The sequence below is a fragment of the Trichoplusia ni genome, chromosome 1, assembly GCF_003590095.1.
Source record: "Trichoplusia ni isolate ovarian cell line Hi5 chromosome 1, tn1, whole genome shotgun sequence".
Classification (NCBI taxonomy): domain Eukaryota; kingdom Metazoa; phylum Arthropoda; class Insecta; order Lepidoptera; family Noctuidae; genus Trichoplusia; species Trichoplusia ni.
The window spans coordinates 13,790,188-13,812,352 of NC_039478.1; the positions used below are offsets into that span (position 1 = coordinate 13,790,188).

The 22,165-nt window shown below is 37.3% G+C and overlaps 5 protein-coding genes across 7 annotated transcripts in view; 2 read left to right on the plus strand and 3 right to left on the minus strand.

Annotated features, from left to right (window-relative positions):
- Nucleotides 1–7,913, plus strand: part of LOC113496147 (3-phosphoinositide-dependent protein kinase 1) — a 35,442-nt gene extending 27,529 nt beyond the window's left edge. For 2 of the 3 annotated variants that reach the window (XM_026875294.1, XM_026875285.1), the window contains exons 2-5: nt 3,685–3,967; nt 4,080–4,997; nt 5,788–6,065; nt 6,158–7,913. In XM_026875294.1, the coding sequence (XP_026731095.1) occupies nt 3,685–3,967; nt 4,080–4,997; nt 5,788–6,065; nt 6,158–6,262 (1,584 nt within the window). In that variant the 3' untranslated portion in view covers nt 6,263–7,913. Of the gene's footprint in view, nt 1–2,652; nt 3,132–3,684; nt 3,968–4,079; nt 4,998–5,787; nt 6,066–6,157 lie in introns of those variants that run through there. The other variant, XM_026875277.1, reaches the window with a different exon arrangement.
- A 1,996-nt stretch (nt 7,914–9,909) lies between these two features.
- On the plus strand, nt 9,910–11,254 carry LOC113496197. The gene is made up of 3 exons (XM_026875357.1): nt 9,910–10,190; nt 10,596–10,838; nt 11,023–11,254. Exons 1-3 carry the CDS (start codon nt 10,008–10,010, stop codon nt 11,176–11,178), a joined length of 582 nt encoding a protein of 193 aa, XP_026731158.1. The 5' UTR covers nt 9,910–10,007; the 3' UTR covers nt 11,179–11,254.
- A 244-nt stretch (nt 11,255–11,498) lies between these two features.
- On the minus strand, nt 11,499–13,909 carry LOC113496190 (IQ domain-containing protein K-like). The gene is made up of 5 exons (XM_026875343.1): nt 13,567–13,909; nt 13,292–13,431; nt 12,667–12,761; nt 12,332–12,461; nt 11,499–12,019 (listed from the first exon to the last, which is right to left on the minus strand). Exons 1-5 carry the CDS (start codon nt 13,817–13,819, stop codon nt 11,927–11,929), a joined length of 711 nt encoding a protein of 236 aa, XP_026731144.1. The 5' UTR covers nt 13,820–13,909; the 3' UTR covers nt 11,499–11,926.
- A 191-nt stretch (nt 13,910–14,100) lies between these two features.
- LOC113496174 lies at nt 14,101–20,394 on the minus strand. Its single transcript, XM_026875318.1, has 5 exons — nt 19,769–20,394; nt 17,883–18,241; nt 16,586–17,791; nt 14,870–15,162; nt 14,101–14,760 (listed from the first exon to the last, which is right to left on the minus strand). Exons 2-5 carry the CDS (start codon nt 18,237–18,239, stop codon nt 14,151–14,153), a joined length of 2,466 nt encoding a protein of 821 aa, XP_026731119.1. The 5' UTR covers nt 18,240–18,241; nt 19,769–20,394; the 3' UTR covers nt 14,101–14,150.
- Nucleotides 15,174–16,535, minus strand: LOC113496181 (uncharacterized histidine-rich protein DDB_G0274557-like). The gene has a single exon (XM_026875330.1). It carries the CDS (start codon nt 16,121–16,123, stop codon nt 15,272–15,274), a length of 852 nt encoding a protein of 283 aa, XP_026731131.1. The 5' UTR covers nt 16,124–16,535; the 3' UTR covers nt 15,174–15,271.
- Nucleotides 20,395–22,165: the final 1,771 nt, after the last annotated feature.

The window sequence follows — 22,165 nt, forward strand, 5'->3', positions numbered from 1 at the left end:
TCGTTACCGCCACTATAGAAACGACTGAGTTGTTATTTTATTTTTGAATATAAATCGTGGCTTTGCCTTGAATAATCGTGCGTCCAATGTTTATGTGCTATAATCTTGAATAGGTAGTAAGCAGACGTGGCAATGTCTCACAACTATAATGTAGTGTTTATAAACTTTCGCTGTGCAAAGCGGTGATTGCACGCTTTCGCCCTGTTTTTCTGTAAGTCATTGGATGGCTCTGTAACTCCGTTCACAACCGCGAGTGCGTCTCGTGTGATACTAACAAACAAGGTTGCACGGCGCGGCGGCATCGCACTTGTTTGTTCACGCGTCGCCGGCGTGGTCACCTTGTTTACCATTGCGAATAGCACGAACTCTTCACGATTACCGCTACGACTGCAATCGTACAACCATCGTAAACACTACGTATCCTTACGCAGATTGTTCATTTTACATTGCCGCGCAATATGCATGATTTGCACGACCTTTGAAGATACCGACCATCTGATGTAGCTACTATGTATGTAGTACGTTTGTACGAATTAAATAGCGGAATTAAAAAACAAAAAAAACGTTGGTAACTCTTTAAAAATTAGTACGTAATTACAACTCTTCCTTTACCCATGACTGTTATCTAGATAAAATTACCACGTTACGAGAATGTTTGTTTAAGCTACGTCATCAGTTATGGTGTGTCGTAATAAACACCTTGCTGAGGAGGTTACGTACGCCCACATTCTTTATTACCCGATAATGTTTCGTAGACTGGAAAATCACTATTATGACGCAAAACAATTCTACAATTAATCAATGTCATTTCGGTATATACGTACGTACCCTTACCTATCTTTAATATGTATTCGCTCACGTCACAAAACCAAAATAGGAACGAAAAAGTACCTATCTACATCCTCGTTTTAATGTATTAATAACAACAATAATAATAAACAGGTCATTATGCTTATGATCGCTAAGCGAAGGCTGCCCCTGTGCTCTTGTTGAATGCTTTCTAACAAAGGTTGTTTACACATCGCGGAATAATCGTGATTCACGACCACGCAATTCGTCTCAGACATCTTTCACTCTCTATCTCTCTTTGATTTATTAGAATGCATAATAAATTATAAACATTACATTGATTAGTCTACTCAAAACAATTTGGACTCCAGTTAGATGCTTGTTGTTTGACCTTAAAGACAAGACTTGGTACTTATACTATAGCCCAATCTATAACAAAGCCTATTTAGTTGAAAAACTATGATTTAAAAAACAAAATAATATGTTGACTGAGCAACTCCGAAGCGGTCTTAACCGGATGTAGACAGATTGCACATTATATATTGCTTTACCTGCTAAGTTTGTAAAAAGATTAGCGGTTTGAGCATTTAAGAGGTTGTAATAATAAATGGTTCACATCTATTCAACAACAGACATAATTTATAAGGCAGACAAGTAGTTAAGTACGTACAGACGATGCAATGTGTAAAGTAAGGTTCGATGGTAGGGATCTGGGTCGGCTATGATTGTCGGTGTAAGTGGACGGTGGAATCCGTTGGTGTGGGAATGCGAGTGTAAGTACCGTTGCGACGGTGGTCTCGGCCGCCTCGCCGACACGCAGCCACGCCGCCGCCACCGCGCCGCCGCGCCACCGCACCACCGCGCGCCGCTCTCCAGCCGCGGAATGCGAGACCCATTTGCGGCGCTTACATTAAAACTAAGCTTACTAAGCTTATGTGTTAGTAACTTATTTCTTACTCAAATACAACCTAACTTCACGGTTAAATTTTTTCGCTCGGTTCTAATATATCGGAAATAAATAATGTAAACAAAGTGTAAAAATGCTTATCCTTATTGAAATGACACAAGTTTTCTTTTTCATAACTAATGATAGATAACTTGGCAGTCTAAAATGTCTACATTGTATATTCACTATCTAATAATAGTATGCTAATATTTCCGCCGACAGACGTACCTATCTAGCCTCGTAGACTTATCTTTTAACTAACACACGTAATTAGCTGTGACCTAGTGGTAATTATAGTTCGTAACTCATCGCCTCCCGCGGCACCCTAGTATCGGTTTTTTCCACTGGTTACAAGTATATTGATCACCTCTCAGGATTCAGTAGAACTTTCACTGAAAGCTACGAGACGATTTCTCAAATTCCAAAGAATGTTTTACGGTTTACGATTCCATAAAAAAACTTGAACGTACAGAGGAAACTGAAGTATGTATTCCCGCAAGTTAACGGTGGTATTATAGTTACTTTCATTTGCTTTTCATTAAGTTTGTTTTTGGCTAGTATACCGTTCAACATCGTGGTATTCTGCAGCTAAGCAAGAAAGAGACAAAATCGCGATATGCAGCTATCTCTATCTTTCTTTGCTCACGATGTTGAATGGACGCGTCATTTTTTGTTCGGCGGCGGTTCCGTAAAAATGAACAAAAACTCGAGCCACGAACTCGAAAAATTGGATCATCGAACTGTAGGTGAGGCCAGTGAACGTGGCTGCGGATACATTTCGACTATTTTAATCCTCAATTTTAACTTTACTTTTACGTTTCTGAAGAAAATAAACATTAAATTACTGTATCAATAATTAGACTATTCTCCAACGAAAGATCTCTTTCATAAAAAGATTTTTATTTTGTTGTTTAATATGAAAAAAAGGAGTTTAAATATAAAAATTATGAATAAAAAAATGACATTCTATTGACAAATTGTAGTAAACAAATTTAACACATCATGGAGTGCTGATATCGCTTTGAGCATTCGTCATAATCGTCATGATCATAGCAACTTATCAAAAATGATTCGGAGTGAGATTTCTGAGGAGAAGGATAATGTCTCTGACGACAAGCTTGGAGCAGGGCCACCCTTGACTGATGCCTCGGACGTAACGGATGTCAATCCTCTCTATCAACAAAGCTTCGCGAAAGAGACGATTATGACGAACAAACCCGACTTGAACATTTCTGACTTACATCTACCGGCTCTTGATATCCCTAAAGAAGTATCCGTCGACCAGGCGGGAGATGTATCTAACGAGATTACCGGAGAAGCAGAAGTTGCGATGTCGGGCTTGACGATAAACAAACATGCACATTCGATAGTGGATGCAGTTATCTGTGTCGGCAAGGTTGAGTGTTACACTGTAATATAATAATAGAAAGCCATTTATCTCTGGCATCTGTGACCTGTAGGGCTGTAGATAATATAATTAGTTTGTTATAAACTAACATGTTTACTGGATATATTAGTTACATATTTTGTTAGTAAATAGATGGGCGCTCTCATCAGAAGCGCCTTGAAATTGACTTTGAGATCATAAATATATCCATGCAAACCGAAGTAAGTAAGTCAGATGGATGCGATAGTTCAAAAACAAATAAGAATTTAGATTAAATTTACCTAGTCTTAAAGATTGTTTACGTATTTACCGGTCACCTACATTTAAAGAAGCCGGCACTGTAGACGGCGCGTTGCCCCCTGGCCCCCACCGCGCATGACGTGTATCCACCATCGCCGCCGCCGCCGCTGCTGCCAGCCGATAAACAAGTGCACGCTGTCGAAGCGCGACGACGTCGCATTTCTCTCACTACTCCACTAGATACAGTCCGTGATCACGTACATACAGTTCCGTGAATACTTCTTAATGCGTTTTTATTCAGTGAGTGTTTTCATTATTCCAGATCAACGGTCGAGCGTCAAGTGAGGTACGGGCCCCAATTGCCGCGGCTGAAACCATAGTAGAAACGCCGATAAAGATGCAAGCTGCGCCTGCGCCCGCCCCGGCGACGCCTGCGCCTGCGGCTGCCACTCAACCCGCTCCAGCATCGTCGCCGGCTGCCAGCCAGGCACAGAAACCCACCAAGCGGACTGCTAAAGATTATATTTTTGGCAAATTGATCGGCGAGGGTTGTTACAGCACCGTGTTTCTTGCAAAGGATATACACAGCGGAAAGGAATATGCAAGTACGTATTAGTTTTTATGAGAAAAAAAAAACATCTTGTCGATTAAATTCATTTATTAGTAGTAAAAAGAACTAAAACATCATGAAATTAATCTTAAAAATTCTTGTTACAGTTAAAGTGTGTGAGAAGGTTCACATCATTCGCAAAAAGAAGAGAGAGTACATTAAACGCGAGAAAGATGCCTTGAACATGTTGTTTAATGTGCCGCATGGTTTTGTAAAACTTTATTGCACATTTCAAGATGAAGAAAGGCTTTATTTCGTTTTATCCTTTGCCAAGAATGGAGAACTATTATCTTACATAAATCAAGTAGGCTCCTTCGAGCTAAATGTAGCGAAATTTTATGCGGCAGAATTATTGATGGCTCTAGAAAAAATGCATGCCAAGGGGATAATTCACCGCGACTTGAAACCAGAAAATATTTTATTAGATGAAAATATGCATTTACAAATTGCTGATTTTGGAACTGCTAAAATATTAGAACCTGAAGAAATTCGTGCGACACCAAATAATACTGATAATGATACACAGAATGAACGATCTAGAAAAATTAGTTTCGTTGGAACACCGCAGTATGTTAGTCCAGAATTATTACACGACTGCGTAGACACACGTGCCTCAGACCTGTGGGCGTTGGGATGCATAATATACCAAATGATTTCGGGTTTACCTCCGTTCCGCGCCGCCACGGAATTTCTCACGTTCCAAAAAATACTTAAGATGGATTTCGAATTCCCAGAAGGATTTCCTGCTGACGCTAAAGATCTCGTGGAAAAACTTTTGGTACTAGATCACACTAAAAGGCTGGGCGCTAATGATAAGGGTGAAATCTATGATAGTATTCGCAACCATCCGTTCTTCGCTGGAATTGACTGGGATAATGTATGGGAGCAGACACCACCGACCATCAGTCCCTACTTGCCAGGCGGTTCATTTGAAGAGGAATATAATATACCAGATCATCTCGAACCAGGCTTAGGAAACAAACAACTCGTGCGACTGTGGGAATTCGACTTATCTACTTCCAAAGGTAAACTTTAATTTTGTTATTTTCCTTAATCAAATCCTCCTTAATAAAATGAGTTGCCTAACAGTTCTTAGTATCTTGTCGATACTAAAATACTTCTTGTTAAATGTTATTTTGTAAATATCAAAAGCATCAATAGATGTTAGTAGGTTGAGTATGTAGCCGATGTGGACAATTACAAAGTCTCGGGCGAGTGCAGTGAAGCGACGAGTAAGAGGCAACTGGTGCGTCCATGACCTGAATTCTTGGCAAATTTATACGCTTCTCGTTTCATAACTAAACCGAGTCCAATAACGTTTTATTTTGTGCTTATATTCCAAATAAGCTTTGCATTTTAAAGAATCGAGCGTTTGTATTAATTGAATGTTCTTTTTAATTTAAACATGTGGTGTATCGTAATTTGACCCATGTACTTGTTGCACGAGTAATCACTACGTCATCGCATTCACTGCTATTCACATTCAGAACGGACGTCCTCAGTCAGTGTATGGTTTACGGTTTTATAGTTGGCATGACGTCAGCCTTCCGGCACGCCGCCGTCGTCCCGGAGTGCCACATTCTCAACCGCTTATGCCATGACATGAATGACTCGCTCGTTACGCCCTACGTGTTTTATTAATGTTGACCTTATAATCAGCTGTGCGTACACAAACTCGCATTGAAGATTCACTCTGTAGGAATTTAAAATATCTGATAACATTCTACCAGAGCATTATAGCAGGGCATTACACCAAAACATCGGGAATCCTGTATATGTTTAGTTATTTAATAGTGTTTTTTTATTTGTTTACAGGAATTCTAAACATCAGTCCCGAAGAAAAGCGACGACGTCTCGAAGTGCAAGCCCGAGAAAGTAAATGGCATCAGTTTGTGAATGGAGAGCTTATTTTGAAACAAGGCCTAGTGGACAAGAGAAAGGGTCTCTTTCCTCGACGGCGGATGTTACTATTGACCACAGGACCGCGACTATTCTACGTCGATCCCGCTAATATGGTCCTTAAGGGTGAAATTCCCTGGTCTCCGGAGCTACGAGTCGAAGCTAAGAACTTTAGGATATTTTTAGTGCACACGGTGAGTTTATTAATTTAAATTTAACTTTACCTGACGCTTTACTTCCTATTTGGCATCGTCAGTGTATTAATGTCTGGTTTATTTATTTGCAGCCGAATCGTACATATTATTTGGAAGACCCTGATTCGTATGCTTTGGAGTGGGCCAGCGTTATAGACGAAGTGCGCATCGGAACATATGGAAGGGACACGACTTAAGCGACGGCGCGGCCGCAGCTCCGAGTCGCGCCCGCGCCGCCGCCGCGGCCCCGGGCCTCGCGCCCGCTCCTCGTACCTCACGTGGCGAGTTCACACTTCTAGGTTAGGTACTTCTAGCCTTGATTTAGAGCATGGCAAATCCCAAGCCGAAAGCTTTCGCGTCGATGACCGACTTCGTACGTGTCACAAGTTTCGCATCGGCCGGTGCGGGGCCAGCTCTGCACCCGGCGCCCAAGGGCAGTCGCCTGCCGCCCGCCGCCGGCCGCGGACCACCTGCACCGGCCGCACACGCACTGGACGGTGACGAGACGACGACCGATCGACTCCTGATCGATCACTGTGGATACTGATTGACTGATTCCTATTAATAATAATATCCCGACTATCTTAAATTATTCTAATTTAAGTTCCTTATTTAATTATTGTGGAATATCGACTATGATGTGTAAATATGTCTTAAATTATTATTGCGATTGCTTAGTATATAGTTAATTGTGGGCCGATGTAAGTTTTATTGTATACGGGGCCTCATGTAAGAATGGACTTGTTATTCACCACCTGCGTGTTCACGAAGCCCATTCCGGTTGGTAACTAGGCAATTTATAGCTAAATTTAATATTTATTATTTGCCAACGGAATGTGACTACTGTACAGTAATAACCGTAGTAAATTATGATGGGTATGTTTCTATATTCTACTTCAACTATGATTATCAGTGACAATTGGAAATAAAGATAAGGATTAGAACAATTGTATATTTTAACGGAATTAGCAATTGTCACAGCATTAGTTGCTGTAGAAATGGAAACGGCTTAATGTAAGAAGGGTAGCTTCTTCACTAAATTATTGAAGGTTTGGCCGAGTCCGGTCTGAGCCTGATCGCTGGTCAAAGTGGTCGTACTCTCACTACTCAGGTTTGAGTATAAAGTGCTCTGCGTTCGATAAACACATCGGCATAGAGCTTCAATGCTTTTTATTGTGCAAGTTACTTGTGCTCTATATTTCTAACATAGCAAAGGTATACGGATAATGCCACCAAAGGTGACAATTACTGCTATTTCAATGCTTGGTAATTAATTGTCTAAAATATATTATTTTGTTAATTGCAGTCGAATTAAGACATTGGGATTGCTTAATGGATAGTAATTAGTGCAAATTTGTTTTTCTTTTATATTTTGTGTTGTTATGATTGTGATTATATGGCCATAGAAAATATTCAATGTCATGGCACTTAGTTCTAAATTGTATTTAAATTATTTAATGATTATCATTTATGTAGTAACAGGTACATTAAACTGCCTAAAACTTGCCTGTAATATGTAACATTAGGGCTTGATGGGATTAAATCCATAGTTCAATATGAAACCCTCATTTAGCAAAATCTAGACAAATAAGATTTCACTAAGTAGCATGAAGTTCTGTTCTCTTCATTTCGTCATGTTTTATGAACAATGAGAGTTAATTATAAAAAATAAATTGGTCAGCAAAAATTGGAATTTTCCATGACATTGTTATAAATAATTAAAATTAAAAACTGCATTTAAAATTTAATAACTGTTAACTATTGTAATTATATTTTACAACATTTGTATTGCATAAATTCCATAAAGTAACAAAGTAAGAAATTGAAAATAAATTGAAGTTGATTTTTTATGAGATTTTTATTTCTTCCTTTCTGCGGGACTAAAAAGTCTAACTGTACTCTATTGGCTATTGATATTCTTAAGAGGTCTTGGTGTGTATTTTTATACAAACACATATTAAATAAAATAACTAACTAACGACTGACAAAGTTTATAGACACAGACACCAAGATGATTTAAAACGAGTAAAACGTTAACACGTTTTACTTTAACAAATGGACCAATGAATGGTAGTTTTTCATGGCACCCGTTCTGAAGAATAGTGCCTTTGGCATTATTCTTGCATCAGCATGCTAGCAGTTTATATATAAAGTTCTCGTGCCGGAACAATTCTCATGAAATGTGTGCATATTGGGTAGGTCTGAGGACCGGACATCTATTATCCCTATTTTTATTCCCTAGAAATAATTTGTACGGGTAAACAACGTTTCTGGAACAGCCAGTCTACTATACAAAATAATAATAACCATCAATAATCTAAATTTATTGAATGTGCATTAATTTAGTGCGGATCTGATGAGGAACACTTATTTTCATATTATCTACTTACTTGGAAACATACAACATAGGTACAATGGGTTATTTTCTAGATTTCTTTTATTCAACTTTTGTTTTCATTCTCTATAATAATTACTTTAAAAATGTTTAGCCGTTCAGGTAAGAATATTAAAATGCTCAAGGGCGTTGAATAGATTAACGTATACTGGGCCATCTATTGAAAAGTAAATTAAAAGAATTTAAAGATTATAGCTTCAATAACACTAAACTACAACAAATTAACGAATTCACCCTTCTTGGACTATCCATAGACACACACATCAATTGGAAATCCCATATACAAAAAATAAGAGCAAAATTATCAAAATTCTCATATGCCCTGCGTGAAGTCAAAAAAACCACTAATTTAAAAACCGCACTCGTCACCTACTATGCTTACGCCCAAGCATGGCTATCCTATGGCATTATCCTATGGGGAAATAGCACGGATTCGCCAACTATATTCACCCTACAAAAAAAACTAATTCGAAAAATCAGCAACATACAACAGACAGACAGTTGTAAACCATATTTCCAAGAACACAAAATATTAACCCTTGCCTGCCTGTACATATTTGAAATTTGTAAATTTGTCCGCAAATACCCCGAATACTATAACACCCGTAAAGACATCCAAACAAAATATACCTTAAGACACAATAATAGATTAAACCTACCTACATCCAGACTGAAAATACACTCGTCTAGTCCCCTAGTCATGTCAGTAAAAATATATAATAAACTACCAAAGCACGTAAAAGAAGAAAATAAAACAAATAATTTTTTAAATAAACTAAAGTGTTTTCTAGAGGTCAAGTGCTACTACACAATAAATGAATTTTTTGATGATAAATTAAACTAAAACAAAAAACACTATCTAAATAATATTATATACCTATAGAGTATATTGAATACATACACATAACACCAAATAAAAATAAAGATACACCCTTGTAAAAATAAATAGATAAAAAAGTAAAATAAAATACCAACATAAATACATATAATTATATTTCTTACACATGATATATAAAATTATAATGTGCATTTATTAATGTAATACATAAAAAGATAAAATAAAATTTTAGATAGGCATATGTACCATGTATGTATATAAGGCTATTTGTTACTGCTTCCTCTCTCCTAAGATATTTGCTGTGCCCGACAGGGTCCATAATGGTTCTGTATTATTAGATTTTAAGACCTTAATGTACATTATGGAACGCAATAAATAATTGAGTATTGAGTATTAAACAAATAGTTTGGGTTTAGAATAGTAAGTGATCATCGACAGGTGGCGCTGTAATTAATGGCGAAAAGTGTTTTTTTTAACTTGGTAAGTTGGTATAGTGTAAAAAACCCTTTAAATATGGAATGGCTTTATCTTTATTCATTAACAAACATTTTATAATTTTTATATTAACTGTAATTAATATTTTTTTATCTGTGATTGAATTGTGACTGTCGTTCTTCAGAGATCTGTGGTGATATGACATAACCTAAAAATTACGAACAAATTTGTTATTTATTAATATTTGTTATTGGCTTTCCCTGGCATTATCAAAATGACAACGAGTGTCATAAAATATGTGGGAAGAACAACAGATTTTAAAGGTAAAACCTTGTGGGAAATCGTAGGGAATCTTAAGAATTTTGGTGTTGGAAGAATCATCGTTCGATCAGTCTTCGAAAGATACCCGGAGCCTAGCTACATGAAAATAGTTAAAGTGGAAACTACTCCTGATGAGGTAAGAAAGTGTCTCTAGCTTCTACTATTTTGACGATCTCATTATAAGTCAGTTTGTATACCTATAATATATAATACAATAATATATCCTGGGACAACTCAAACAAGGTTATCTGATCCCAAGCTAAGCAGTGTTTATGTTATGGTAACCAGACAACTGATAAACTTACTTATATATTTCTAAATACATACATATTATAGATTAATTACACCCAGATACCAGAACAAATGATCATGCTCATCAGCCAACATTTGTCCTGGGCGGGAATCGAACCCACGACCTCCGGTATAGCAGTCAGGGTCACTAACCACTAGACCAACAGGCCCGACAACCCTACGTCGTTAGTTTAATTTTTCGTTGCAGTCTGTATTAAATATTACTAAGAAAATGAAACAATCATTTCAGGAGCGGCGTAGAGTACGCATATGGGTGGAGAAAACATTTAGGGGCAGGAAACTGCCAAACCTCACAGAAATTTACCGTACATCTTATAAACCCGACTATAAATTAATACCTAAGAATGAAGAAGCCAAACTACTGAATGCAGTAGGTCTTCATGAAACACAAGAAATTCTCCCAAATAGAATAGAGATGCCAGCCTTGATGAAAAAGTTTATCATCAAAGATCATGAGAACAAGGGTCTAGAAGTAAGTAACGCATAAGCTACTGAAGAAAGTTTTCTAAATTAAATATTGTCTTTGTGTATCTTGTGTACCTATATCTACCACTCTTTTGTTTAGCTAGACGACATAAATTACAGAAAAAATATAGAATTCACTTGAAATCAGAATTTTAAAATACTCCAATTAACATTTTTATATGTAATTACAGATAGTGTCAGACTTCACAATGCCCATCAGTTACAATCACAGTCCCAACAGGGTCAAGAGAATAGCCAAGGACAATGAGAAGCCAACAGTGCAGTTCACAATGGGCCTTGGAAAACCAGCTAGCCCCTCCCTTTATGAAGGAGTGCCATTGAGTTAGATGAACCATAATATTACTACATGTGTATTTAAATTATAGACTTGTTATAGAAATAAAGTAGATATTAACAATTGTATTTGGACATTGATTACTGTCTTTTGATAGCTTTTAACATTGCTATCATCCTTAATACTGGCATTTCATACAGACAAGCATTAAATACTAGTTGTCAAACCATAGAATATCTACATAGAGAATGTATAAGAATGGAATAGGGTTAATAACAACAATCATCAACAATGGTACTTGAAAAATGTAGTTGAAATTACAACTATTTCTAAAATTGTTGAGGATAAGGCAGTTATATAAAATTAAAAAAAAAAACACTTCTATAATAGCATTTAAATATTTAATCATAAACATACAATACCTTTAAAAAAATAATTAAGATCTCAAACAACAATAATGCCAACCAGTAAAATTCTGTTTTCTGCAATTAGTATCTATCATGATTCCTAATGAAATTCAATGGAGACAATGTATTATGAAAAAACAGAAAGGCTTATAATTTTACCATAAGTCAGTATTGTACGCGAAGTATTTCAAAACATACGACAGGTATCTTTACTGCAGAACGCATACCTATGTCTCGTATTGCGCGTACTGGACGAATGTTGCTAAGACTAGTACTAGTACTTAAAATAAAGTAATAATAAAATATATAGGACAATAAGAACCTACCACTCTTATTTAGATTATCAATACGGACATATAATACGGACATTATAAAAGTACCCAAACACTGCACTTATTTCTTGTGCATATGTGCGGTCGAAGCAAATGCTTTGGCCAAAAATGGGTTCATTTCCATATCTGGAATATTTCGTTCCATTTCCAATTTCTGAAATAAAACATAAAATGTGAAAATACTAAAATTGTTGTACGAAAATATATTTTACATACTTGCCAAGAGATAACAGAGTAGTAAGTACTATAACAGACTGGTGTACACTAGGGTTTCAGAGCAGAGGAGATGTGATCTAAATTTCGAAATCCAAATCAATTAGATTCAAACGAAATATAAAAAAAAATCTCTGCATTTGGCCCTACGCCAATATTTGCACGTAAGAGTAGATGTTATGATAGCAGTTAGTCTCATTCCATTTAAGTAGTATTCCTTTTTGCAAATATAGGTCTAAAGATAGTTTGTTACCTTCCAGAATTCTCGCATTTCCTGAACTTCCTCATTTCTTTGCACGAAGTACTGCCTAACTGTCTTCTGTATAAGCGTTGCTGCGTATTCCTCAGGCCAGAGCCAAGACTTAGGGTAGTACGGTCGTGGACTGGTTGTATGTGTGTAATGAAAATATTTTAATCAAACAGCTCAAGACTCTTTGAAAACTACAAATCTAATACACTACAAAATACATATTAATTAAACTATCTAATTTGTGAAACAAACATTGGAAACACTTTTTGCTGTAACAAAGTTAATGACTAAAAATATTTAATGATTCCATTTCTATATTAAAATACGTATTTCCTTACTTAGTTTTAAGTTTAGATCTGACCCAGGGCATGTTAAATAAATGTAAATTATTCTCCTTGCGTCCAGGATGCCGAGGATTGTTATTCCATAAAACCTTAAAAATTATAAATTCTACAGCAATATGAACTACAAATAAAAAAAACTATCTTGCTGACTGTTATAGAATTCTACCACATAGTTTTCATGTTTTCTGTTTTGTTTCTGTGAGAATAGATATTATTCTTAATATTGAAATAAAAAAATGATCGAGAGTCGACCGCTGCTAAAAAAAAGATTATTTTTAGTTCTTCTTAGTCCTATAACTCTTATTAAGACTACGGGACCAAAACATACAAATTCAGGCACAGCCTCTGGCACAAGTTATTTTCCTGTCCCTAATGGATTGTACAAATATTTTGTATAGAGCATTTTATTATGTATATTTTTTAACCATTCCATAGTGCCAAACTTAGCCCAAAGTGATGGGGGTTTAACAGAGAAGCTCTAGCAATATGATTGCGTAATGCATTGTATTGAAGGTAGACACAGTGCAGAAGATAGAAGACAGGAAGCATAGTGTGCCCTCGGACGGCGCACCGGGCGGTTGGTGAAACTATCTAGTCTACAAATAAAATGATGTATTACCTGTACTATATGATCGATGCCGTTAAAGAAACACCTCTGTCTGTTAAGAGCTTGCCATACTTTGGCTTTGCGTAGAGTTTCCACTAAAGCTGGTATTAATTGAACAAATACTTGATTCTTTATGTAATCGTTTTCAGTTTCTGTAAAATTTAAAATAAGCTAGACAGCCATTTAATTTCTAGTGTATTCCTATAGGCTAGTAAACAAAATATCTGTTGATTATAGGGTAGTAAAAGCGTAACGTTGGAAAGACGTGGCAATAAGTAATAACTCACTAAGAAAAGGTGGTTTCGGGATTGGCTCTTTTTTGGACTCTGCGTATTCATCTACTTGTTTGTGCCACTTGTTACTTTCTTCTACAATTTCTTTCCAGTTAGCTCTGGGCCTTCTCTTTATGAGCACTGGGAAGTCGACTTCGGAACAAGGCAGACTGTCAGGCAATGTAAAAGCAGCTAGATTGTCGTTCAGTTCACTAGCTATCTTCTGCTCCTTTGATTTACCCTTACGGTCAGTGCTTTTGCCAGCCATTTCACTTTTAGACTATATAATTTTATTTTAAACACTTTTTTGCTGACTATAGTTTATGTCAAATGATTAAATATGACTTATACAAATTATTTGATTAGCTATAAGTTTTTATTTATTCGCAGCCAGTAAGGTATCGGATAGGAATAATAATGATAAGTTCTATAAAAGATTTCATTTATTCAATACAAAAATCTGCATATTGCAATTACTCGGATGCTCTAGGTATTACCACCCAAAGCTTAAAAGTAATAAATATTAAATACATCTTATACTTAACAATAAATATCGGTATAAAGCTTATCATAATTTTCAAAAGAATTAAATATTAATTCTAGTAATTTGAGAATTTCCCAGTGACTTGTGAGATCCAGTCTAAGTACTGGGCTACTTTGACGTAGACACCGGGCACACCAGGCTCGCCGCAACCGATGCCCCACGACACCACGCCCACTACCTGCCACGTGCCGCTGCGCTCGCACACCAGAGGGCCACCGCCGTCTCCCTTGCACGCGTCCTTGCCTTCCTCGCCTCCAGCGCAGATGAAGCCTGGTTTCAGTTCGTAATTGTAGCCCAACCGGGTGTGTCTTAGCTGCTGCTGACATTGGCCATGAGGAATTATTGGTACATCGACTTCTTTAAGAATGTTCTGGTACTTTCCGTGATGGTCAAAAGCATCCTTGCCCCATCCGGTGGTCCAGCATCTTTGTCCGGAATAGTCGCTGTACTTGTCTGGTAAACATGCGGGGCTGATGTGAGGATATTTGGTCCATTCGACAGGGTGATCCATCTTCAGGATAGCAAGATCGTTATCCAAGGTGCCTGCGTAGAATAATGGGTGGACGTGGACAGATACGATGTCTCTTTCAACGTATGGGTAGAACTCGACGTCGCGATTCACATCCCACTCACCAAGGCGTACTCTTAGCTCGAATCCTTTGTATCTGTGAAAGAAACAAATGGTTAGAAATCAGCGTTTAGTAATTAGCAGTAGGTATATTCAAGTCTTTATTGATTAACATTTTCCTAGTTTTTATCATAACCAATACTTACGATTTAACACAGTGAGCAGCTGTCATAATGTGAAGACCATCGATGAGTGTTCCTCCACAAACATATACCGATTCCTTGGGATCTTTCTTCAATATAGCTGTCTGCCATGGGTATTCACCAAATTCGCTTTCTCCGTCTACGTAAGCAGGAGTTTTAACCCTTCCATTAATACCCTGAGAGTGCCTTATACCACATTGTCCTTTATTAGCCGCTTGCGGTTGAAGAGGACGTCGGCAGCACACTTGGTTTTGGCGACACTGTTGAACAGGAGGACGTCCGAAATATGCTTGACGCTATAACAAAATAAATGTTTTAGACATTAAATTTAGCCTACTGTATTTATAAGCCTAAGCTTCTTAAAGTCGCAATAAATTAATAAAATAACGTAATACAATTAGACATTTAAGAAACTGATGTTACCTCTTGTACTGATAAGGGTATATTTTCTACATTGATTTCCCTCTTCTTTCTGTTGTCAGGAAATCGAACTGTTTGGTATCCCCGGTTTGCCTCAGGAGATTTTAAAGGAAGGTCAAGGGAACGAGAATAGGCGAACCGGTTTGCGTAAGTACCTGAATCAGCATTGTGAGACACATTTGCCAATCCATAGTTAGAATTTAAACTCCTCTGTTGACCGTAAGGGTAATCCTCACTGTCAAAACCTTCACTGGCATCCTCATTGTATTCATCGAAGCCTCTTGGAGGTCCACGAATGTTGTCATCATTTTCATAATTTGGGTATTGAGGAGAGTATACTGGAGATTCGTAATGAGGCGGATGATGTATGGGGTTTTCATTGCGATGAAGATGATGCGGAGGATGAGGAGGGTGCAGAGGAGGTATGTGGTGTGGCAGTGGATGAGGCGAGTGAAGTGAGTGATGCGATGGTCCGAAATGATGTGGATAATGTGGGCCGTGATAGTAAGGAGGAGGTTGCGCTGGTACTGGGTACCCAGGGTGCAATGGAGGCGTCACTTGCAATGGTTGATGCAATGTATGGTAATGGAGGTGCTTGTTCAAGAGATAATACTTTTTGTCATTGAAAATATGGTTTAAAGCATCTATTTTATGTTGACTGGGCGTTATATGAAAGTGTAGAAGAGGTGAATAAACTTTTTCTCCGTATTCATCTTTACTGATTTGGAGAGAAAGAAGTGGATTAACAGTGGCTATGCCTAAATTAATACCACCCGCAAATATAGATCGCCCGAAAGGTGAGATATGAGGATTGTAGGGGTGGAAGTTGGATGCCATATTAGGTGCAGGGGGCAAGGCAAAAGAGACACCAAACGTGGGCTGCACATGTTTGTAGTCTATACCGTGGTGGCCGCCGAAGAGGGGCAATCGAGGGAAGCGCTGCAGTCATATTTACTAATGTCATTAAACGGAATTTAAACCAATGTTAGAAATGTGTCAGTGCCCAGTTTTTAGTATGTCTTTTGTTAACTGTTACGTAAAATATTGGCATTTACCATCGCATCATATACACAACCTCAATTTTTTATTAATGTACCCTCAGAAACTCAATACCGAGCTCCTATCTTTTTATATTTACCTATGTGTTTAGAAGTGCTAGGAGTAGGATGGAAAGGGATGTAAATAGTATGGTTATTTAGAAGAAAAGCTATAACATTTTATGTAAAGTTCTTAAGTAACGTTTGATCCTATCAATAAATAATCTTAAATTGTTATCAAAATACGCCAGTGCTTACTTACCGGTTCAATTTCTTTTGTTGCTTCTGCAGCAGTGTCTTCATCAGCTTCACGTTTGCTAATCTTTTTGCCTTCCGATGTGGATTCGGTCGAGTTTGTTGAGTCTTTGGAAGTTGAGGCTGTGGCATCAGTTTTGTTCAAACTATCTAATTGTTCGTCAGTTAATGCTACTACTTCTTTCCCTTTGTTGCGTGGGTCTATGGGCAAGTAAATATCATCTCTACGGCCTATCACTTCTTGGCTTGGGCACTGATCATAGTTGACACATACGCAGTCAAATCCTTGGGCTTTGGCTTCATGATAGCTTCCTCCAAAACCATTATTTTGTCCAAACGTAGCTGGTCCTTGACTGTAGAGATTGTTGACAGACCCACCGACGTGTAATTCTTTTTTATGAAATTCGTTGTGTTGTGAGGCATAATTACCTAAACTATTTCCATATTTTTGATCTTCGAAAGCGTTGTTTGAAAATTGGTTAGGTAACCCTTGGGTTAAAATATGAGATCCACCATTGATTGCGTTATGACCGTATTGCGAACCATAAACAGTATCAGCCTCATAGATAGGCTTGCTACTATCTAATGAAAATCCACCAGACATTGGCTTAAAACCACCTGAACTAAAGCTACTGAAGTCACCTCCTGAACCCGTTATAATGTCAGACGATTGATGAACATTGTTATGTGAGTTTAGGTGTCCCACAGATCCAACAGGAATTGCTACAGGCTTAATTATGACTTTTGGGTCCTTGTCACCATCACCGTGTACGTAATGGTGATGAACGTGTTGCTGTACAATAGAATCAGTTTTTGAACCAGACTGAGAAGATCCTTTGTTGAAATTAGGTTTAGTATTTTCGTAAGCGTATGGTCCTTGACTCGAATAAATGGGTGCTTTAGTTACGTAGTTACTCTCATGGGCATTGTATATACCACTGCTTTGAGAAAATTGATAGTTGCCGCCAGCTACACCGTACTTGTCTGAGAAACCAGGTCTTGAATTGCCTCCGTATCCGACTCTTTTAGGAGGATATTTTTGTGGCCGCGGTGGGTATGGCATAGGCTGAGGAGGTCCATAAGCTCTCGGGGGCCCTCGAATCGGAATTGAAGCAATAGGTTTTCCGATAGGCTTGATATCCACAGGCTGTGCGTAAATAACGTCGTCTGGTGACAGATATGTGCGTTTTTCTTGAACTTCTTCTTCTTCGCACTGCAAAAAATAAAACATAAGTTAGTGAAATGTAGTATTTTTATATCCATTAATTAATAGGTCCTCGAATTTGGTTTTATGATTAACTTACTTGTATAAGGCCTAGGGTACACAGCCGTCCTTTGATCAGGTTTCTTGCTTCAGCGTTATCGCCAGCTTCTAAAGCGTCTTTAATCGTGGGTTCGCTGTACACATCGTCGAAACCACCAAGACTTCTGCCTTGTTTACCACTTACTAATTCATCAACAATATCATCAAGAACAGTGCTGTTGGACTCAAAACTTCTTTCCTTGGCCTCGGGTATCTGCTCTCCTTGCAACAAAGTCGAATCTTTTTGCTCCACTTGTTCGCTGGGCTTGGAGTCCGCATCTGCGCCCCATGACCAATCAGCTGTCGCGTAGGCGAATATTATTGGTAGTAATAAAAAGGTAACCGTTAACCACCGCATCTCTGTAAAAAAACCAAACCAACCTCTAAATTGCTGATGTCATTTGATCCTTATTTTGTAAAGCAAGTCATTGTTTCGAAACTGTAGGCGAAGAATCACTTTTACTTTCGCAGACTGTGGTTATGTAAGGCTCCATAACAGCGCAGCACTGCGGCTGCGCGGTCATTGGTACGCGTGGGTCCGCGAAAGCACTCTCACACGATGTTTACTTTTCTAAATGAATGTACATTATACGTATCAACTCTGACATTTAAATCGCATTGCACAAAAAAATAGTTTAAAATGTAATTGATCTTCATTGGCCAAGACGTATGACATTAGCCTAGCCCAAAGAAATCCTTACACGTGATTGAGGTCAGCTTTTGTTTTTATTATGAAAGAAAGTCAAATATCGGTGTCAGTGTCGTGGTGTTGTCCAAAACTGGCACAAAAGGCCCGTTCGTAGGCCGCACGCGTCTCAAGCTATGCGTCACGAATTCGGTAACAGTCGATAATTTATGTAACTTCCGATATTATTGTATCTTGTTTGTTTTATGCAATACGTTACAACATAACCTATTAATTTTTCTCGTTTAATGTTTCCGTATTTTGTAAGTTTTATGAAGTGATAAACTGATTACCGATAAGAGGCGTGCAACGAAAGGAAATGCATTTTGATAGTATCGCGATGAGATGCTGATGCGAGCGTATCTACCTATAGATATACAAAGAATCTTATTCAGGAGCGCGATTATATATGTATCTATTAACTTTTTGTTCAAAACATAAAAATCTTCTTCAATTCCATTATTCAACCCGCAATTATTAGACATTTAAAAATGTGGAGTTCAATCTCAAATTACAGTTTGGTTTTATTTAATGATAAAAAACTAAAGATTTACAGATTTGAATAAGTGAAAATCCTGATGTTATTGTATTTTGTAATACAGTTATACATAATTTAAGTTTTTTAACTTTTACACTAGCACAATTTATTCGCGATTCTGACTATCACATTTAAGGAAATCTTTTTGGCAAAGCATGCATAATATGACATGGTTTTGATGTTATGCAATGTTTTACATATTCCTGAGATGCGGACACCGGCGCACGAGTCGACGCCGGAAAGTGAAAGTTAACGCGAGGATCATTTACTCGGGAAACTATCTATTATGATATGGCAATTTTATAAAACTGGCAAATTATGTTATTTCACCGTGTCGAATGTCATTTAATTAGGATTTATTAGTTAAAATTGACGATGGGTATTACTGAAAATAGTTTCAATTATTTTTTGACAAAGTATTTGTTTAATTTTAACGCGTAAAATAATAATAAAAATTTGCTAATAACGAAGCGTGATGCGTGATTAACAACTTGAATTTATCTTATCTTTATCTGATGAATCGTTTCGCATTTCTCGGATATAGATGGAAGAGAAATTTCAATGATCGGGATTTTATGATACCGAGAGCCGCGTGTAGTATCCGTCACCGCAAATCCTGTGTTCCCAACGAACCCGATTTATTAACGCAAGCACTTCAACTTACTTTTAGTTGTTCACTCGTTGTTTTATCACTTAAACTATAAATGTATTTAACTATTCACAAGTGTACCGGCGCACTGTCTGCGTCCGAATGACTTCCACTTCTACCACCACGACGCTTTATACTTCGACCAACGCAAAGATGCACGCGGACCGATTTTGTAAGACGATTGACGCAGCCTCCTACCACGAAACTGCAACACCAGCGACTGTCCATTGATATTACCTACTTTTTATCGCTAAGAGGCTGTCGTTTCGATATCTAGGTACCGGTGATGACGTCCACGATAACATTGATCAACCCTTAGTTTCATTCATGTTCCGAGTAGAAATTTGGCAATATGGGTTTTTGAGGTCGACTTAGCGGATCTTTATTGTTAACGTAAGCTGAATGCTGACATAAAGTGATGTCATTTATGATATACAGTAGAACATTTATGTGCTTCACATGTACTAAGGCAATAAGAACAGACTTCTTTAAAATACTGAAATCTTTCTGAAGCAACAATTTGTAATGCTGGAAATGTATTATTCAATAAGTGCAAGATTCGTGCATTTGACACAAAAACCTTTGAAATTATGTAAAATGACTTATTCAAACAATCAAGTATAAAACTTGTTAAATTAGACGTATGGGGAATCGGATGTGCGATCAATTACTAGCCGTATCGGTGACACGGATCTCCAAGATCTTCAAACTGTTATGATTTCTTAATAACATCTGTTGGTCAATTAGTAGTCATAACCCTTATATCTATATGTTTTATTTACATGTTTGTTTACTTGAAAGCAATTCTCCTCAAATAACTTTGTACGTAGATTGTTTATCTGACTTTTCATGAATAGTTATCATATCGTATCTTTAAACAGACTGACAACATGTGTTGAGTAAAGGATAATTTCGTACAAGCCTACTGTATTTTGGTGCGATCCTTGGTTGTGTACAAACAAAAACAGAACGCTTGCAACACGAGCAAAACATTATCTAACAAGCCGCCCACGTCGTTGGAGCTCACCCTTCCATATCAAGATAATAAGCCACTTTCTCAGGACCACAGTTTTCTATTAAGGCACGATGGCCCAGTTCACAACTTACCCATTCTCGTAAAAAACGTATTTTTATTACAATCCTCTTCATTCACGAAACCAACGTCAGTTTCAATTCGTCTGAAGATGAGTCTATAAACAACGAGATTAAGATGATTATTATATGATGATTTATAAACTGACTGTGGTCATTCGAGATGTGAGTTTTTTCAATATAACATTGGCTTACGTTTATACGATAGGTTATTTTGAAAATAAAACGTCGCATAAAATTTCTATTTACATTTATACTTCATGTTTAATAATAATCAAGTGGAGAATATCTTGGTTTCGCAGAAAAGCTACGCGTATATCTATACTCTATACTAATAAATAAAGCTGAAGAGTTTGTTTGAACGCGCTAATCTCGGGAACCACTGGTTCGATTTGAAAATTCTTTTTGTGTTGAATAGACCATAGGAGCGAAGATACAATAGAAAATGTGGAAAAAAACGGGGAAAATTCTAACCACGTGGACGAAGTCGCGGGCAACAGCTAGTTTAATATAAATTAACGTTTGCTAATCTGCAATTTTGATTATTTAATGAAAATCAGTTTTGATTTTATAATAAATATTGCAGTTTTTACATGATTAAGAAAATGATGTTTTATGATTTGGTTTTGAATCACAGTAAAAGCTAAAATAATAATGATTTTCCAATTTTATGTGTTCTAGTATTACCACAATACTGTTTGCATTAAATATTGCGATATTTCATACTTAAATCATACTAATGTAAACAATACGATTTAATAACATACAGTCGCCCGTGCATACAAAACCTTAGGCAGATAATACGCCAGTACAAAAGAGTTCAACGCGTCAAGAATTAAGGCTCATTCAGACGACGTGAAAACATTCGTGCTAGTTGCAATACATTGCAGAGCCACATAGCTCTGGTATCAAAAAACCTATACCAGCGTTGTCAATGCATCGCTACGTGTACGACATTTGTACCATCGCTGCATCGTCTAAATCAGCCTTTAGTCTCATCGTGATGTAACATCTGACTTTATGCGACATTTGTCACCCATTGTGCTTAATATGTTACATAAGTTCTTTGTGTGGTAAGCAATATGATTTGCTTCAAGGATCAATTTTGTCTACTTGCTTCAGGTATACATAAACGTAGACTTTAGCCTATTACGTGATAAAAGGTGCATTGTTGTGATGTTCATAGAATTATTATTATTATAGTTGTATCAACCAGGCAACTCATTCAGTACCTAATTAATGTGGTGATAATTCTTATTTACTCATTGAAAGATTGTAAGGCATTTCAATTTCTGTGCTGATGATGTCTCTCAAATGCAG

Excerpts from the sequence above, each read along its gene's own strand:
- LOC113496181 (XM_026875330.1), bottom strand. The coding sequence starts at position 16,123 with ATGGCATCCAACTTCCACCCCTACAATCCTCATATCTCACCTTTCGGG.
- LOC113496190 (XM_026875343.1), bottom strand. The coding sequence starts at position 13,819 with ATGGCTGGCAAAAGCACTGACCGTAAGGGTAAATCAAAGGAGCAGAAG. Across the intron at positions 12,762-13,291 it reads GCATCGATCATATAGTACAG|GTTTTATGGAATAACAATCC; the intron begins GTAATACATCAT and ends ATAATTTTTAAG. Across the intron at positions 12,020-12,331 it reads AAATGCGAGAATTCTGGAAG|AAATTGGAAATGGAACGAAA; the intron begins GTAACAAACTAT and ends GTTTTATTTCAG.
- LOC113496174 (XM_026875318.1), bottom strand. The coding sequence starts at position 18,239 with ATGCGGTGGTTAACGGTTACCTTTTTATTACTACCAATAATATTCGCC. Across the intron at positions 17,792-17,882 it reads GTACCCTAGGCCTTATACAA|TGCGAAGAAGAAGAAGTTCA; the intron begins GTAAGTTAATCA and ends TATTTTTTGCAG. Across the intron at positions 14,761-14,869 it reads GCTGCTCACTGTGTTAAATC|ATACAAAGGATTCGAGCTAA; the intron begins GTAAGTATTGGT and ends TTTCTTTCACAG.
- LOC113496197 (XM_026875357.1), top strand. The coding sequence starts at position 10,008 with ATGACAACGAGTGTCATAAAATATGTGGGAAGAACAACAGATTTTAAA. Across the intron at positions 10,191-10,595 it reads TGGAAACTACTCCTGATGAG|GAGCGGCGTAGAGTACGCAT; the intron begins GTAAGAAAGTGT and ends CAATCATTTCAG. Across the intron at positions 10,839-11,022 it reads ATGAGAACAAGGGTCTAGAA|ATAGTGTCAGACTTCACAAT; the intron begins GTAAGTAACGCA and ends ATGTAATTACAG.